General features: G+C 44.8%; 1 protein-coding gene across 3 annotated transcripts in view; it reads right to left on the bottom strand.

The window, feature by feature from the left end:
* The window catches only part of STK24 (serine/threonine kinase 24), a 116,435-nt gene that overhangs the window by 23,466 nt on the left and 75,529 nt on the right, over positions 1–17,440 (bottom strand). For all 3 annotated transcript variants that reach the window (XM_087435905.1, XM_087435906.1, XM_087435907.1), the window contains exons 3-4: positions 8,234–8,290; positions 143–251 (exon numbers count right to left, since the gene is read on the bottom strand). In XM_087435905.1, the coding sequence (XP_087292031.1) occupies positions 143–251; positions 8,234–8,290 (166 nt within the window). The remainder of the gene's footprint in view (positions 1–142; positions 252–8,233; positions 8,291–17,440) is intronic.

Raw genomic sequence — 17,440 nt, 5'->3', positions numbered from 1 at the left:
AACCCACTCCCAGGCACGTTGAAGGTGCTCTACAACTACGTGCAGGACAAGCTCCTTGAGAAGAGAAGCAGAGTCTACCTCGACAGCTCATTCCTACCCGCCTGGGGTATTCCAAAGGAATAAACACAAGATGTTTTCTTACCTTTAATATCTCTATGAATTTTCTTCTCTGAATGCAAATAATCAAGTCCTTTCAGTATTTCTCTTAATATAGTAGCAATCTGAGTTTCATCTAAAGGGCCAGGTTCTAACTAATAAGAAAAAAATTATTAAAGTTATTTAAATGATTATCTCAGAAGAAGTTTGAGATGATAAAACAGTCAATCCCTGTGTTAAACAGACAAGGATAATTAAAATCTAAAATCTTCACTCCAAAAGAGACATTTTTCCCAAACAATTAAAACCTATATAAAGGGCCCTAAAAAAAAAACAAAAAACAAAGAACCAGAGAAAATGACTTCGCTGAATGAAGCAAGGCTGGCTAAAAGAATCAAAGTAGAGCCAATGAGAAAGCCCGGGGTCAGCCCTGCCGTGCCTGCAAGCTGAGCTGAGGGTTTTTAGCCCAGAAAGCAAAGTCCAGAAACTCACGGCCCTTGCTAGGTAGGACACACAGCAGCTTGGCTCTGTCCGAACATATGTAATGGTTAGCAAAACACAAGCGGTCAGAAAGAGGCCTGGGAGCCAGCCACATTCTGAGGCTACCCCTGCCCCAGAATTTTTTAAATCTGAATTTTAAAACTTGAGGGAAGAGAGCTGAAAGAGCTCAAATCCTAATGATTTGAGACATTTTGTTATTCAATATTTATGTTATTCCAAATGAGGTAATAACAGCCTCTGAAAACTTATATTGTGAGAAACTCAAAGGAATTCACATTGACTGCTTGTTATTCATAATTGTACAGAGATGTAAGGAAGAAATGTCAAGCACAAATATCCCCATTTTAAAAGGAAAAAATTAGGTTCTAGAGCTCAGTTCAAATTGGAAAGTGATTCCACCATCACTTGCAGAGCAGGGAACTCAACCATAACTAATAATTACATAAGTTACTTCAGCAAAACAACCTAAACTCCGTAAAGGGCTAAAAATGGAACCATCTGAAAGAGGGGCAGAATTCTAATAATATAAATTAATTTTTCATCTGAATGATGATCCTCGATATTACATTTTCAGACTTGATGGTGAATGCCATAATAACCCAAATTCAAACACTTTAGTCAACAGGAAGACACAACCCCGTGACCTTCACTGAGTAAGTTTTCAAAAAACAGATGTGCTTTAAACCAAAGGGAATGAAAACCAGGCTACTCCTTCTAAGGCAGAGTTCTGACTGATGTGCGTACATTTTCTTGGACAGACAGTCCTACTTATGTCTCAGGGCCTTTGCCCAGATGATGGCAACAGAACAAGTGTTTATGGGGCCTAAGGTGGGGGCAACTGAGACACCCCTTCTAGCTTCATTCCAACTTTCTGGTTCAACTTAGCGAGCTGTGCCGCCTCGGATCACAGGCCAACCTGGTCTACACAGAAACCCACAAAGTCCAGGCCGGGGGATTCTCATTCTCAAAGTTGGGGGCTGCCTCTCCTAGCGCTGCCTCACTGGGACTCTGCTGGTCTGGCAGCAGGGCCCGTCCAGGATCAAGCTGCTTTCTCACATTCAGAACACACCTGTGAGAGAGTGGGCCGCTCACTTGCAGTTTTACCACATATGCTCAGAGAAAGTCACACTGCTCCCGTCAACTAGCCTGCCAGGAAGGACCCCAAATTCTAATTAAGATTTTGCCCCAAAATTGCCTCAGACTAAGGCAGCATGTTGCACACTTTGTTCCCCAGAAGCTAATCTTTCCCAGTTATCTGACCAAAAGTCTTATTTTCAAGAAACACACATCAAAACTACTGTTCCAAAGAACACAACCCAGAAACCTCGCCTTGTCTGCCTTCTCCACACCTATTTTTGAGTGTTCATAGAATGTAGAAATTTTAATGCTCAAAATGAGGAAAATGCACTTTTCTCATAACCTGGGGAAAACGGGGAGGGGTCAAGACGCTGGCGTATTTGCTCTTATTCACAACACCAGAACACAGAAGGATAATTAATCCAGTCGTTCAAAATCCTCTCACAGAGTGGAGGTTCCATTTCCTCCTCCAGCAGGTTTTACCCAAGCAGACAATCAGTAACATTCGGCTAGACTTGGGCTTAACCACCTCCTCCCCTCTATTATCAAGGCTCTGGAAAGAAACAGCAGAGCAGCCTGGTGTTATCACCAAGGGGAGATAAGAGCTGAGGAAAACTAATTGAAAAATGTTCCCCTGGATCATTTAAGAGCTGGCTCTCTGAAATGTATGTATGGTTATGCTGGTTTTGTGCGTGTGTGCGTGTGTGTGTGTGTGTGTGTGTGTGTGAGAGAGAGAGAGGAAGATCAGCCCTGAGCTAACATCCATGCCAATCCTCCTCTTTTTGCTGAGGAAGACTGGCCCTGAGCTAACATCCGCACCCATCTTCCTTTACTTTATATGGGACGCTGCCACAGCATGGCCTGACAAGCGGTGCATCAGTGCACGCCCGGGATCCGAACCCGGGCCGCCAGCAGCAGAGAGCGCGCACTTGGCCGCTACGCCACAAGGCCGGCCCCTGGTTATGCTCTTTTAAATCTGGCCCACACACCACCCACCAATGGTCTATATGCCATGTGGGGATGGTAGGGGAAGGGGAGAAAGATGAATACTCTATTTACAGGGTGGGAGATCCTTCATGGTGTCACAATTCACTATAAAATGTATTCAGTTGTTCTCCACACCACTAGCGGGTAAGACCAGGCTGAGCTAAATTCTCAGAATTATATATTAGCATTCTCCTCCATTACCACTTCTAAGCAGTATAAACATGGTGGTCTCTATCATTAAGAAGACTGTGGGATCTTCAAACAATCTTTATAAAAGAAAGACTTCCAGGAAAAAATGTGGATTACATCTCATCTCTGGGTGACTTCTAACTCCCTCTCCCCCAAGTCTGTTCTCGCCTTTTCCTCTGTAATAGAGACTATCAGCCAGGCACATGGTCACCCAACTAGAGACCACATTAGACAGCCTCCGCAGCAGCAAGTCTGGCCACGTGACTAAGTCAATGGAATGTGAGCCATGCCTCTTCCTGGTCTTGGCTTTGAAACACTGGCAGCTGGAGAGGACAAGGAGTGAAGAACACAGGAAGCCATGGGCTACAGATGGTAGAGCCACCCACCAGCGCAGGGCCCTGATGCTATGTGGACCAAAGCCTACTGACCTTACACGTGGCAGAGAAATAAATTTCTATCTTGTGTGACACACTGTTTGGGGGCCACTACAATAGCAGTTTAGCTTAAATGTTAATGAATATGCCATCTCACTTTTTTAAAACCATGTTGCATACTCATTTTTAAGTCTGTCAAACATCTCTGCCTAATTGAGTGACCAATTTATGTAGCATAGCTCCTTCTTAATTAGATTCCAAGGTTGTCCCTTAGATTCTCCTGCAATGCTGATTGATCTTTTAATCAGCTAAAAATCTTTTAGACTCAGGCCTCCTGTTGCTAATCCTCATTCCAATTCTCCCTCTTCACCTCATTCTGCTTTGTTTTCCTTGTAGCATTTTCCCACATACGATATAACTGCCAGTCCTCCCTCACTAGACTACAGCTCCATAAGAGTGGGGGTTTTCTTCTGCCTCATTCACTGCATAACTCCCAACAGCCAGAACAGTGCCTGAGATGTAGTACGCACACAGCAAATATTTTCTGAATGAAAAATGAATTCACCCAAAATCTATCACATTTTAAGTCATAAAGTCTTGAACTGTGTGATACCTATTACACTTGTAAGTCATGGGACCCTAGAAGCAGAAGGAACTTGAGAAATTATTTACACAAGTGGTTTTCAAACTGCATTTCCTCAGAGTGGCCTTGGGGATCCTGCAAACACGTAATTTCAATTTATTATTTAATTTTCTTTAAATTAAAAAAACCCAACAACAGATTGAACACACTCAGATGTGTGCATTCAAAATAAATATATGCCTATTTCTCTCTAGTGTTCGTGGCTCTTAATAACTAAGCTATGTTGTGTCTATGCTTCACACTAGACCCCATATTTTACGCTCAAATAGCAGGTAAAAGTATTAACTGCATTTTTTAAAAGTCAAAAAGAATGCATCACCAGGAAAGAAGAGAGGGCTCCAAAGGACACACAACCTCCAACAGCATCAGTTTATCTTCTGCCAGCTACAGAGATGGCCACGACCAGACAACAGAACTGGGAGGTCCATCCACGGGACAGTGTCTCAGTAATTTACAAAAAGCAGATCTGGGTTAATTCCAAACTTGAAGTAATAAAGCCCTTCCGCTGTGTCCTTCATTTTGTCTGTTCTGTGGGCACCAAGATTTATTTACAGACCATGTTGTGGTAGAAAGAGACTAGGATTCCTGACCCGGTCTTGAGGCGAACCATCTTTACCCCTCGGCACAGTCACTTCCCTCTCTAGGGCCATCTCTGAATGTGTCAAGTGGGAAGAGAGACTCAGATTTTCAGTTCTCTCCAGCTCTGACAGTTGACGTTGCTGGCACCTCAGGAGGGCTCAGTGGTGTGGACATAAGAAAGGACTGTGACACCCAGACAATTACCTACCTACATCCAAGACATCCCACCACTTCCCACAAACGAACATCCAGGAATTCTCTCTCTGTCCCACACCCCAACCTAGAACTGCCTCCAACTGGAAGCTCAATTCCAGAATTAAAAGAAAGCCAAAAAAATTTAACTGTCAGACAGGCTTAAAAGGCAATCTTGAGTGAAGTAGGGTGGCCATCTTCCTGTCCCAGGCAAAGGTGTCATTAAGATTCAATTCAAGGAATTGAAACTAATGTCTCACAGCCTACGTGAAAAGACATGATAACCACAATGCAGAGTGAAAAAGGCAAAATAATATGTACACCATAATTCAAACTATATAAAACCCATATGCTTATGGCCAAGAACCGGGAGGGGCTACAGACAGATAGCTGTGTATCTCTGAGTAGACTGAAAACTTAGACAATTTTCATTACTGTTATAGACTGAATGTTTGTATCCCCCCCCCCCCACCCAAAATTCCTATGTTAAAATCCAAACACCCAATGTGATGGTTTTAGGAGGTAGAGTCTTTAGGAGGTGATTAGGTCATGAGGGTGGAACCTTCACGAACGAGACTAGCGCCCTTGCTAGAAAAGGCCAGACAGCTTGCCCTGCCTCTCTGCTCTCCGTCATGCGAGGATACAAGACGCCACGTACAAGCCAGGCAGCAGGCCCTCACCAGACACCAGATCTGCCAGACTCTTGATCTTGGACTTCCCAGCCTCCAGAACAATAAGACATAAATGTTTGTTGTTTAAGCCACCCCGTCGATGGTAATTTGTTATAGGCAACCCAAGCTAAGACAATTACTGAGTGCATGAAGAGAAAAGATGAATCTAGAAAGAAGAAAATGAAGAAAGAGGGGTGAAACCTTCATGCTCTGGGCAACAGCAGAGCCCTCTCCTTGAACAAGACACAACTCGTCATCTTTCCCTCCATGGGCCTTCACATATGGGGCTCCTCCAAAGTCACATATTAACATACTAGCACTTAAAAAGCAGAATGTTTCAAAGAAATGCCCCAAATCCATATTTTCAGCTACATGGTATCATATATTCATCCATATATTCAGGTACACACTAGCACATGAAAAGCAGAATGTTTCAAAGAAATGCCCCAAATCCATATATTCAGCTACACGGCATCATATATTCATCCATATTCATCCACATATTCAGCACTAGCTGAATACTAGCACTTGCAAAGCAGAATGTTTCAAAAAAGTGCCCCAAATCCATATATTCAGTCACATGGTATCATGGATTCCCATTTTGATACACGACAATATTCTGGTTTTTAAAATCTTTTATAAACATATAATAGACCCTCTCAAAATAATCCTAATAGTTTTCAACATCCAAAAAAATAATTCTTATATCCCATTATTAAAGTGTGTCTTCTTCTTCGAGGGTTGGGGGCAGGCCAACAAAAAGGAGATAAGAGACAGAGAGAGAGTGAAGACAAAGTCAGAGGGAGCGGAAGGATGGTGTGGAGTCAGAGAAAGCACAGGCTTTGCAGCTGGTCACAATGAGGTACAGTACTTGCTAGCTGGGACACCTAACCTCTGAGTGTCTCTGCTCTTTTGTCAATTAAAATGAGATGATTAGGGACATCCACAAAGAGATGTGGTTCTTGTCACCAGGGCCCCTGATCTGGAAGGTGGATGGCAGTTTGCTGGGACTCACACTAAACGAGATTTTTTTAAATAAATGGAGAGTTCTATACTTCCTTCCCACTGTAAATGTCTAAAATTTCACAGACTGCAATTCAAAGCTCCAAAGAAAGTTACCACTAAATAAATTAAATTACCGTGGCATTAAGAATGAATAAACTAAAGCATTTGGAGACTAGAATTACTGCTCTGAAGGACTCAATGTCGGTAAAAAGAGTCCCTGCAAACAACTTTACATACTCCACAAATGAAATTCACTTAAGATAATAGTAAATCTAATTACACAAAATGAGATAATTTTCTACAGTCCTGTAGTATTTCCCAAAAGAGGAAAAAAATGAAAAGCTCTTTGTGTAATGTGTATATTTATGGAAAACAAGCAAAGCAAGTCATAAAATTTATCCAGCTGTTTTGTTGCTTTTCCCATTTTAATGTAATTATTTACACCATATTAAATTTTTTTCTTTAAATTTCCTTTTGAACACCATTTTAACCAATTGCTTTTATGGTTTATAACATTATGTGATTTTTTTAAAATTGAGTACATAAGCCTTAGAGATACATATAGTTTTAGAGCTTTACCTTCCTAAAAACTACCAATTACTACTATTACTGTGAGAAAGAAATTTCCTTTTAATTAAAGGGTATTTCTTTTCTTAGTGAATAAAGTCTGTGTAGACAATAACCTCTAAAATACAGGGGCTTCTTTCAGCTCTCATGAGAGCAGTGGAAACTGCAGACCCATCATCCTGACACTTCCTCTCAGCAGGACCCACCCTCTAACGTTAAAATGATAGATTAGACCTGTCTTGGAAATCACCACTCACCCAAAAGCTCAGTTTTACAGGACAGGTAGGAAATGAGTGCTGATGACACTGATTTCACTGCATGACCACAGTGGGGACGAGATGGCAAGTGCTAAACAACTGTGTGAGTTTTTTAAAAAATTTGTTTTGCGTACACCAAGTGTCAAGGACAACTTAAGCAACACTTATGATTCGCCAGTTACTTCTGAGCTTCTTGTCAGAGGCCAACACGTAACCACATTTTACCACGAGAAGCGAGTCGCAGACTGTGACTTGGAGGTCATTCTATACCTAGCTTCCACCATCTTGTGTGCGGGCTGGCGCACACTAACGGCACAGGAGGTGGAGGCCAGGTGGGAGACATGGTCCTGGTGCCAGTCCAGCCCCACCATAAACTGCACAGCGACGGGTGGAAGTCCTCTGCACGTGCACCCAGGAAATGAAGTGTGCACTCCTGCTTGGCCTGACCACTGCTCTGACATGTGACACCGCACTGCAATCATCACACCCTGCCTATCTCTTACTCTTGAAATCAAATTTTAATTTTTAAAAATTCTAATGACTCTCTGCCACGTGAGGACGCAGCAAGAAGAAGGCCATCTGCAAAGCAGGAAGAGGGCTCTCACCAGAACCTGAACACGCGGGTACCCTGATCCCAGACTCCCCAGCCTCCAGAACTGTGAAAAACAAATTTCTGTTGTTTAAGAAAACGAAAAATTCTAATTAATTATAAATGAAAATGTTACATGCATATTTTGGAAGTAAGTTACTATCCGAAATATGAAACAATGATGGGATATCAGCTCCACAAAAGTTACCCCTAGTTTGGAAAACAGCCACCAAACTGTTCTTAAGTAAGACAATGACAGGCTAAGTCCTTCGTGGCTTCTATGAATGAATTCACTGGTTTCCCATGAAACAACAAAACTGGTTTCAAAAGTAGACCTATATTTTCAGTAATATATCAGAAGCAGAAATACATATAAGGAATAGTTTAGTCCCTTTTTCATGCAACTTAAGAGGGAAACAGAAATGGATAAAACCAGAATTTTCTTTACAACCAAGATTTACAGAGAAAAGCTTGGATGTGTATTAGGCATCGGACATAATACTTACTAGATCTAGTGCAGAGCCTCCACCAAGATATTCCATTATTATCCACAATTTAGTATCCTACAAAAACAAAAAAGGAAAATTATTTAAAAAAAATAAAACCAGAGAAAATTATTTTAAATAATCTAAGGGTATTTTTCACTGTTATTTTGGAACTAGAAAAAATATAAATACATAACAGCAAGAAAAGTGCGTCCAAGCGAGTACTGTGTAGGCAAACCTGCACACGGTCGGAGGGGGGCTTTCACAGTCTGCCCAGGGCCCCTGCATCCGACTCTTCTAGGCAGCGTGTTCCAGACCTACTGAACCAGGATCTCCGAAGGGGGACCAGGAGGTTTCCATTTTTAAACAACCTCAGTCAGTGATACTCAGGCACAGTAGGGTTTGAGAACCAGTCCCCAAAGCCAGTTAAGGCCAGCAGCAGTCACACACATCCACCCTGGGTGTCAGCCAGGAGGCGCCGGGAGCACACAGCAGTGGGAACAGATCACTTCGCTCCCTCGGGCCTGCAGCTCTGAGCAGCTCTGAGCCATACAGGGTCTGACCCTCAGTCCCTGTGAGCAGAGGGAAGGCGATGCTCCCGGGGTGGGACAGCTAGTGCAGCCTTTCATTCACTCTCTTGTTTCGTAGAAAGGCAGCCAATTTCAGACCCCCCAAAGGCTACCAGACTCTCTTCTGAGAACTTTCCAGGAAAGCAGGCCCCAGCCTAAGCCTTGCATCTGTGTCCTCTCAGCCCCTGACTCACCAGCATCAACTCTGTGTCTTTTCCCTTTGTCTCTCTTGAGCCACTCAGCCCCCATGACTTCCAGAGTTCTTTTTAAACACAAATCCCAAAGTATACTCCCTTGAAAACCAACATGCAAGCAAGCAAATAGTGGCACCGCTCTCCGCGAGGGGGTGTCTGTGTGGTGGTCAGGAGCACACGGGCTTGGGGATGAGCCAGACCAGGGCTGCGATCCTCGCCACTCCTTACAACCTGAGGGATTCGGGAAGTTAATTCCTCCCTAAGCTTCTGACTGAGCGCCTAGCCAAATGCCTGACCCACAGCCAGCAAGCAAGAACAACAGCTAGCGATGTGGATAACCCATCACAGTATCAGTGGTGAGTAACTCATCAGTGATATTGGTGGTGGATAACCCCTCAGTGATATTGGTGATGGATAACCCCTCAGTGATATTGGTGGTGGATAACACCTCAGTGATATTGGTGGTGGATAACCCCTCAGTGATATGGCTGGCGGATAACCCATCACAGCCCCAGTGGTGTTCTGGTCCACTACCTGGGAGCTAGGTTCCTGGGTGTACTTACATCAACATGCTTCATTGCTACCTGAATATTTTATTTTAGCTTTCGTAAACATCAAAAGAGAAAAGATAAGGAAACAAAACCTTTCCAAGGCTCCCTGGTACATTTCAGATAGAACCAAGCCCTCCCTCTTCAGAATATCCCCAAGGAAGACCCCTCCTCCAGGCCCCCATGCGCACTGTGGTTCTAGCAACGCTGACTCTGACTGAGCATTGTCTTCTGGAACATGACGCAGTTTCTCAGGCCTTGTTGCCTTCTCAGCAGTTTCCTCAGTCAGGAAAACCTCACTTGCTTCCCTCCCCCATGCCCTGGGCAAACTGTCACTTTAGCACCTGTTGGTCTGATGTTCGTTTTAGATTTACCTGTCTGTTTCCCACCACCAGCCAACTAAGTGCCCAGAGAGAGTGCCCGGTATGGCCAAGCTCAGGAAAGGTCATGATGTTCTGCTGTCAACGAAGGGCCAGTTATGTTCACTGTAGACTCCCTTCAGGGAGGCACTGATACATGCACTACATTTGTAAAATAAACTCCTTTTAAAATTTAAAATAAATCCTGACATCTGGAGTCAACTCTATGACATCCTAAATAAACAGTCCAAGTTTTACTGTACAAAGAACACTTTCTCAAGCTTTTAAATGCCCCTACTAATACGATGAAGACAATTTTCAGCCTAGACTGGAAAAGGCAGAGAAGCCTTAAATGATGTGCTTGGGATCCACCTTATAAACATTTTGTTCACTCAATATCAGTCCAGTCACGGACACCTGCCTTGAATAGGCTCAGTCACCCCCTGGTTCTGATTTCCAGAGAACGTCCTATCAGAAAGAGTATTCTCCAACCTTCCCCTTACTTCACAAGCATGTCCAATGGCAGATTTCCATAACACTTGCTCCTGGAGAACATCTGTGTGCTCCTTGTAGGCATTCCTAAAGCATCCTGTCTTACAGCGAGAAATAAACCATTCCAGGCAATGGCCAACACTATTTTGGATGACATAGGAAATCTAAATTGTTTTCTATAAGGAATTCAGAACTTCACATTTCTATTCCGGGTCCCTTTTTTATGGCACTGTTTGACCCAGTCCCCACCCCTTTTATCTTATGGGTGTTAAGCATCAGTTTGCGAACAGCGAGATAAGCTCTCAGCCGTAGGTGATTTCTCCCCACTTCGTGCCCCCTCTGCAGCTGGCGGTGCCGACAGGACACCCTGGGAGACAATCTTGGGTGACTCAGAGACTCACCACACTGCTTCCTGAATCAGCCAGACACAAAGTGACCACAGCTGTCAGCCATTCCAAAGCTCACGCTCCTAAATCCCTGTGGGTTAGCCCAGCAGGTAATTAACTACCAAGGAAACAAAATAACCCTTTAAACATGCTACTCTCTCCTTTCAGGGAGTCTAACAGCCATCAAGTGACCCATTTTCTCGTGTGCTCCTAATACCTCAGGGGCATTTAAGCTACAGCAGAACAACTGGCAAACTAGGTGCCCCCAGAAGAAAGGCTAACCCTCCCCACTTCATTGTAAAGGCTTCGCCCTCCTGGAGAAGATGGAGTAAGAGACCAGCCCTGCCTCTCCTTTTATCCAGTTCGTTCCTGGTACCAGACACGCTAGGGTACGAACGCTACCCAAACACAAGGTCCACCAGATTTGGGGGCACTTAGGAAAACAGCAGTGGGTCCTTTATTCAGGCCACCACTTTTTAAGTACCTTACCAAGGTCCCATGACTAATGTGTCTTTGTTCCCAGTTCCATTAGCACCACTAATCAGGGAATGGAAATTGTATCATGAAAGGTTCCACTGGCTGCCACCTCTCAGCTGAACTTGCATTTCAACCTCACTGGGTGTGCAACTCACTCCGGCCATCGAGTTGGCATGGAAAGTGGGGAAAGCCCTCTGGACGTGGAATCATCAACTCCACCAGCTCCTGCACTCTCTGCAGCCAGCCCCACTCATTCCAGGCTGAGTGGCCACAGAGCAGCCTCTCCCAGGGGCCAGGCACCGGGAGGCAGCAATAAGCAGAGAGAGTACCCACCTTCTAGAGTAGCAGACACACCTCTAATGATTGTTCAATCAATTATAACTGTCACGAGTGGGTGCCATGAGAGGGTACAGCAGGGACCTGCCAGATCTTAGAGTCAGAACCAAGTGTCTTTTAAGAGGAACCTGAATGATGAACTGGCACTGAGATCAGAGGCGAAGCAGAGGGAGGGGACAAGGGGAGAAGTGCAGGTCAGCCAGCACAGGAGTGCTGGCAGGAGTGAAGTGGCACGGCAGGAAAGGGGCGGCATCAAGGACCTAATGGAGGGAGGGCTTGAGGAGGGGGCCCGGGCGGACAGTGACCTCAAGTAAAGCAACAGAGAAAGGCTGATCTTGTAGCCCGGGTTGAACATTTCAGACTTGCTCCTCAAAGTCACTGAAGGGTACCAGAGCAGGTACTCATTTTGGAATAAGCGGTGGATGTGTGTGGAGAAGGGCTGGACAGAGTGGTTGGAGGCTCCTGCAGAGGTCTGGGGAGAGGGAGATGCGGAGGTGGCTGTGGCGTCATCTGGCGAGGCTTGGGGGGCAGAAGCGACAGGACTTGGTGCACCGGGAGGTCAAAGCAACTTCCAGGTTTGGCCTCGCTCAAATGAACACCTGGCAACGCCACCTACTGACAGGGAGCCCGGGAGGAAGGAGGTAGAGGGTACGACAAGTTTGGGCAGGTTGACACAGATGTCCACAGGTCATTCACATAGAGGGTGAATCTTCTTTCTCTTAAAACAAAACAAATCACTGGCTTTAAAATAACTGATAGGGGCCGGCCCCGTGGCTTAGCGGTTAAGTGCGCGTGCTCCGCTGCTGGCGGCCCGGGTTCGGATCCCGGGCGCGCACGAGGCACTGCTTCTCCGGCCATGCTGAAGCCGCGTCCCACATACAGCAACTAGAAGGATGTGCAGCTAAGACATACAACTACTGGGGCTTTGGGGGGGAAAAAATAAATAAATAAAATCTTAAAAAAAAAAAAAGTTTATAAATAAAAAAAAATAATAAAATAAAATAAAATAACTGATAGCTTCTACTACATTCCAGTATAAATTCCAAACTCTTTGGCTAGGTGAACTAGCCCTTCACAAGCACGTACCCATCTATCTCCTCATCTCATTTCTACCTTCTCTCCATGCCCCCAGAACGCACCATGCTCTACAGCCCGCAGGCTTCTGCAGAGCTGCGCCCTCTGCCAGGGGCTATCCTGCCCAGCCTGCCTCATGCAAGTCACAGCTCACAGCACAGCTACTGTGGCGACACTCACTCAGGGTGCCCATCTCCCTACTCAAGTCTCCAGGCCCAAGCACCTGTCCTCACTCTTCCTCCTGCCTCAGAGACACAGGTCCACCTTATCCTCCGTCCAAGAACAGCCTTGCCAGCCGTGTTCCCTGTTCAACCATCACCTCCCATTCCTACCAGGGATCCCCATTTCCACGGGCGACTTCCAGTCCCACCAGTGCCCCCATCACTCAATTCATCACCTTCCCTTTGACACTTCCATTCTTGTCTACAGCTCCATTCCTCTAAACTCCATCATTCTCTCACTTTCTCTAGTCTGACTCTTTCCCATGGTCCCAACTAGCCCTAAAGCTATGGGTTCTGCTGGCTCCTCCCTCTTCTGGCCAGAATTCCCAAACTACAACCCCCAGCTGCTGGTCTCTCTTTCCTAATGAAAGGGAAGGGTGCTACAAATAAACTGCCTGCCTCACAAACTGGATGAGGATAGAGATGCTGTGGACATCATGAACACCAGGGACAGAGTGAAGGACAGAACTCAGAATCTGTAGAATTCTCTGGTGCAGATACATCACTGTGCTGCATCAGGGAGCACACCTGTGGCACCACACCTCCAGTGCAGGACACATACTCAACACAGACGGAAAAGGTCTCTTAAATTTGCCATCAGTCATGATCTCAAATAATTTCTACCACCACCAATCCTAAATAAGAAATGTTCAAAAGGGAGTAAATGGATTAGCTCAGGCAAGTGAAAGATGGGCTTTGAGGGCTGTAGGCAAAGTACTCCCCTTCGGCTACATCAGGATTCCTCACCCTCAACACTAGTGACATTGGAGACCCGGAGAGCCCTTTGTTGTGGGGGCTGCCCTGTGTACTGCAGGGCGGTTTAGCAGCATTCTCAGCCTTCTACCCACTAGACGCCAGTAACACACCCCAGTTCTGATAACCAAAAATGTCTCCAGACACTGCCAACGTCCCCTGGGGGCCAAAATCATCCCCAGTGAAAAGCACTCAACAACACAATCCATATTGACAAACTTGAAGTGTTACTGGACCAGAAGTGCTATTAATGCTCTCCTTACTCTTAGCAGAGCCAGTTTATCCTGTGAGATCTCCAGCTAGAAGACTCGCACTAATTCACTACGAGACATCTAAGCTTCGAATTCCTCATCCATAAAAAGATGGCAAATAATTTCTGTGCTTTTATTGACAATAAAATGAGATAATAAATGTCAAAGCACTTTGCCAAGTTCAAGGTTCTATTAGCTTTATCAACATCATCACCCATAAACACCCTTAGAATAATCTGGTAAAACCAAAACAGCCCAATTAATAAGACTAAATAGTATTTCTCTACATGGGAGTTTCTGAGCAAAAGAAAATCAGGAACAATGATTCACACACTTCTACATTAGAATGAAAAAGTAATTACTGCCCCACAAGCCTTGAGGCAAGAGTGTTTGAGAAGGATGTTGTTCTCGGTGACCAAGTGACCAGGCATGGTCAGTGCCCGGATGTAGAATCAATGCCCTCATAAAACCTTCCGAATCGTGACCTGTAAGGCGCTCTAAGAAAAGTAAGTCAGAAGAGTTCTTAAAACAAGAATGATTTTAATCAGAATAATTTCATTTTTTAAAAATGACCTCAGAACAATGTAAACTATGAATGACCTTGTGATACTATTTTCTCACAAGGGAAAGAAAATGGTTTATTTATTTAATAAGGTCAGGACTCAAAATTTAAAAGGTACCAAAGTATACACAGTGAGATGTTTCTCTCTCACCCCTGGTGGGCCCCTGCGCTGTCCAACCCCCCATCCCCAACAAGCTATGTGCAAATACCTATAAACTCTTTCTCCCCTTCTATCCAAATGGTAACATTCTATACACTATTCTATATCTGACTTGTCCTTGGAGCATTCTATACTTGTCTATAAAGGAATTCCTTTTTTTCTCTTACCACAACTAAATTCATGCCCTATTGACAACATCGTTTTTTTCCATTCTTTTGTTATTATGACCCAGGCCTCAATGAAGAAACTCACACATGTGTCATTTGGGGAGTTCCTAGAAATAGAACTACTAGGTCAAAGGAATCCACTTGAATTTTAACAGAGAATGACAAATTATTCGTCAAAGAGGCTATCTCAATTTATACTGCCTCCAGCATCGTGTGTTAATTTCCCCTTTCCTTTGCCAACAGAGGATAATAAAACTTTTGGGGGGGGCGTTGTTATGAACTGAATTGTGTCTCCCTCCCAAATTCATATGTTGAAATCCTCAGCCCTAATACCTCAAAATGTGACTGTTTTTAGAGACAGGGCCATTAAAGAGGTAATTAAGTTAAAATCAAGTCACTGGGAGGGGCCCTAATCCAATCTTACTAGTGTCCTTATAAGAAGAGATCAGGACACCACACACACACACACACACACAGAGGGAAGACAACGTGAAGACACAGGGAGATAAGACGCCATCTACAAGCCAAGAGAGGGGTCTCAGAGGAAACCAACCCAAACCAAGCCTTGATCTCAGACTTCCAGCCTCCAGAACCATGAGGACATAAACTTCTGCTGTTTAAGCCACCCCATCCGTGGTCCTTTGTTATGGCGGCCCTAGCCAATGAAGATAGTCATCAATCCATAAGCAGGAAAAAAAAAAAAAAAAGGTAATCTCAGGGAGTTTCTTGCTTTTTCTCTTGATGTAGGGCTGAATATCCTCATATACTGAAGAGTCATGTATATTTTCTTTTCTGTGAACCCTCTATTCATACCCTTTGTCCACTTTTCTACTGGGTTACTGACCTTTTTTAAAAGTAGGAGCTTTTAACATATTAGCCTCCTGTAACATGAGCTGCAAACACAGCATTTTCCTCGCTTGTCTTTTGATTCTGATTTTGGTAGTTTTTGCTTGCAGAAATTAATTTAACGTAGACACAACATCAATAATGACACCACTTACAGCAAACTTGCCCTGAACTGTTTGGAACTGCTTCCTGGAACTGGCGACTGAAAGCTGGGGCTCCCCTCACTCAGCGCTCCTCACATTAACCACCCTCACAGGGGGCGTGACGGACGCCAGGAGGTGACAGAACGATTAAAACAAGGCAAACAAGAAGTGCAGGGCGGAATCCGCACAACTACTGAAGAACAAGAGTTTTTTAGTGTGTGTGTGTGTGTGTGTGTGTGTGTGTGTGTGTGTGTGTGTGAGGAAGACCAAGCCCTGAGCTAACATCCGATGCCAATCCGCCTCTTTTTGCCAAGAAGATTGGCCCTGGGCTAACATCCGTGCCCATCTTCCTCTACTTTATACAGGACGCTGCCACAGCATGGCTTGACACACAGTGCGTCAGTGCCCACCCAGGATCCCAACTGGCGAACCCCAGACTGCCAAAGTGGAGTACGCACCCTTAACCACTGCGCCACTGGGCCGGCCCAAAGAAGAACAAGATTTTTAAAGTAGGAATTACTCCAAAATGAAGCAAGCTCTGCTCTGCAACTGCACTGTACTCAGAGGCCTCCAAATCCATTAGCTGTAACAAAAGGCTGAGCCCAAAAGCTATCAATAATACAGGAGGTTTTATTAAAACAATCTGGGGTCACAGTCTTCCTTAAGAATACAGTTTTTAAAGCAAAGATACCCTTTTGCTAACGTAGTGTGCATGAACACAGAATGCTGAGACCAGGTTTGAATCCTGCCTCTGGCCCTTACCAGCTCTGACCTGAGACCAGTCCCTCAGCCACTTTCAGCCTCAACTGCTCATCTGCGTCCGGGACTAAACAGCACCCATCTCAGAGGGATGAGCCCGGCACACAACCAGTGTTCATAAACTTCGGCTGTTATCACTATAGTAACTTTGGCGTGCCCCCGGTCCACTGGGAGGCTTGTGAAACCGGGAGGCAATAAACTGGGATCTAAGTCCAACCCCTACCTCGTTTAACAGTCAAAGTGACTCCCTGACATTCAGACCTTCCAACTGTACTCAAGGTACAGAACATAGTTCCTGACCCCAAAAAGCTTATTTAACTGTTCCTCTGTCTCACAGATGCTAGCATTTCTCAAATGACTCAGACACCTACCACGCACACGTTGTTCTACTCTGGGATAAATGAGTAAGACCTGGGCTCTGACTTTAAGGAACTTTTAGTAATAGAAAAATGGGCAAATGACTACGATCAGGCAGCCTGTGGTGGATTCCACAGAAGAGACACAGAACGCCGTGCATGTTTAGAGGAGAGGCCCATCTGATGTGAACGAGGAAAAGGCCTAGATAAGGCTTCAGGAGAGAAGTGGCATTTGAGCCGCATCTTGAAGGAAGGACTATGACAGACAGGCTGGGCCAGGGGCAGGGCGTGTGTTTCTGGCCAACGCAGATGAGGAAGAGAAGTGGAAAACAAGCCATCCTGTTCAGCTAACGTGGTCAAAAATGAGACCAACACCCATGAATGCCAGCTGATGGAGTTTCAACTTAATTTAATACGATAGGGAATCACCACAACTTCAGACAGGAGAATAAATAACCAGTAACGACCCACATGACAGAATGAATGGGGAGAGAAGGAGAGTAAGATCAACCAGAAAATTAAAGCAGGTCAGGGCAAGACCTAAAGACATTCTAGAAGTGGCACTGATCAAATAC

Source organism: Ceratotherium simum, chromosome 10 (genome assembly GCF_057802395.1).
Source record: "Ceratotherium simum simum isolate JZ-2026a chromosome 10, ASM5780239v1, whole genome shotgun sequence".
Classification (NCBI taxonomy): domain Eukaryota; kingdom Metazoa; phylum Chordata; class Mammalia; order Perissodactyla; family Rhinocerotidae; genus Ceratotherium; species Ceratotherium simum.
The sequence above is the reverse complement of the archived record's forward strand: the minus strand, read 5'-3'. Positions and strand labels throughout refer to the sequence as shown.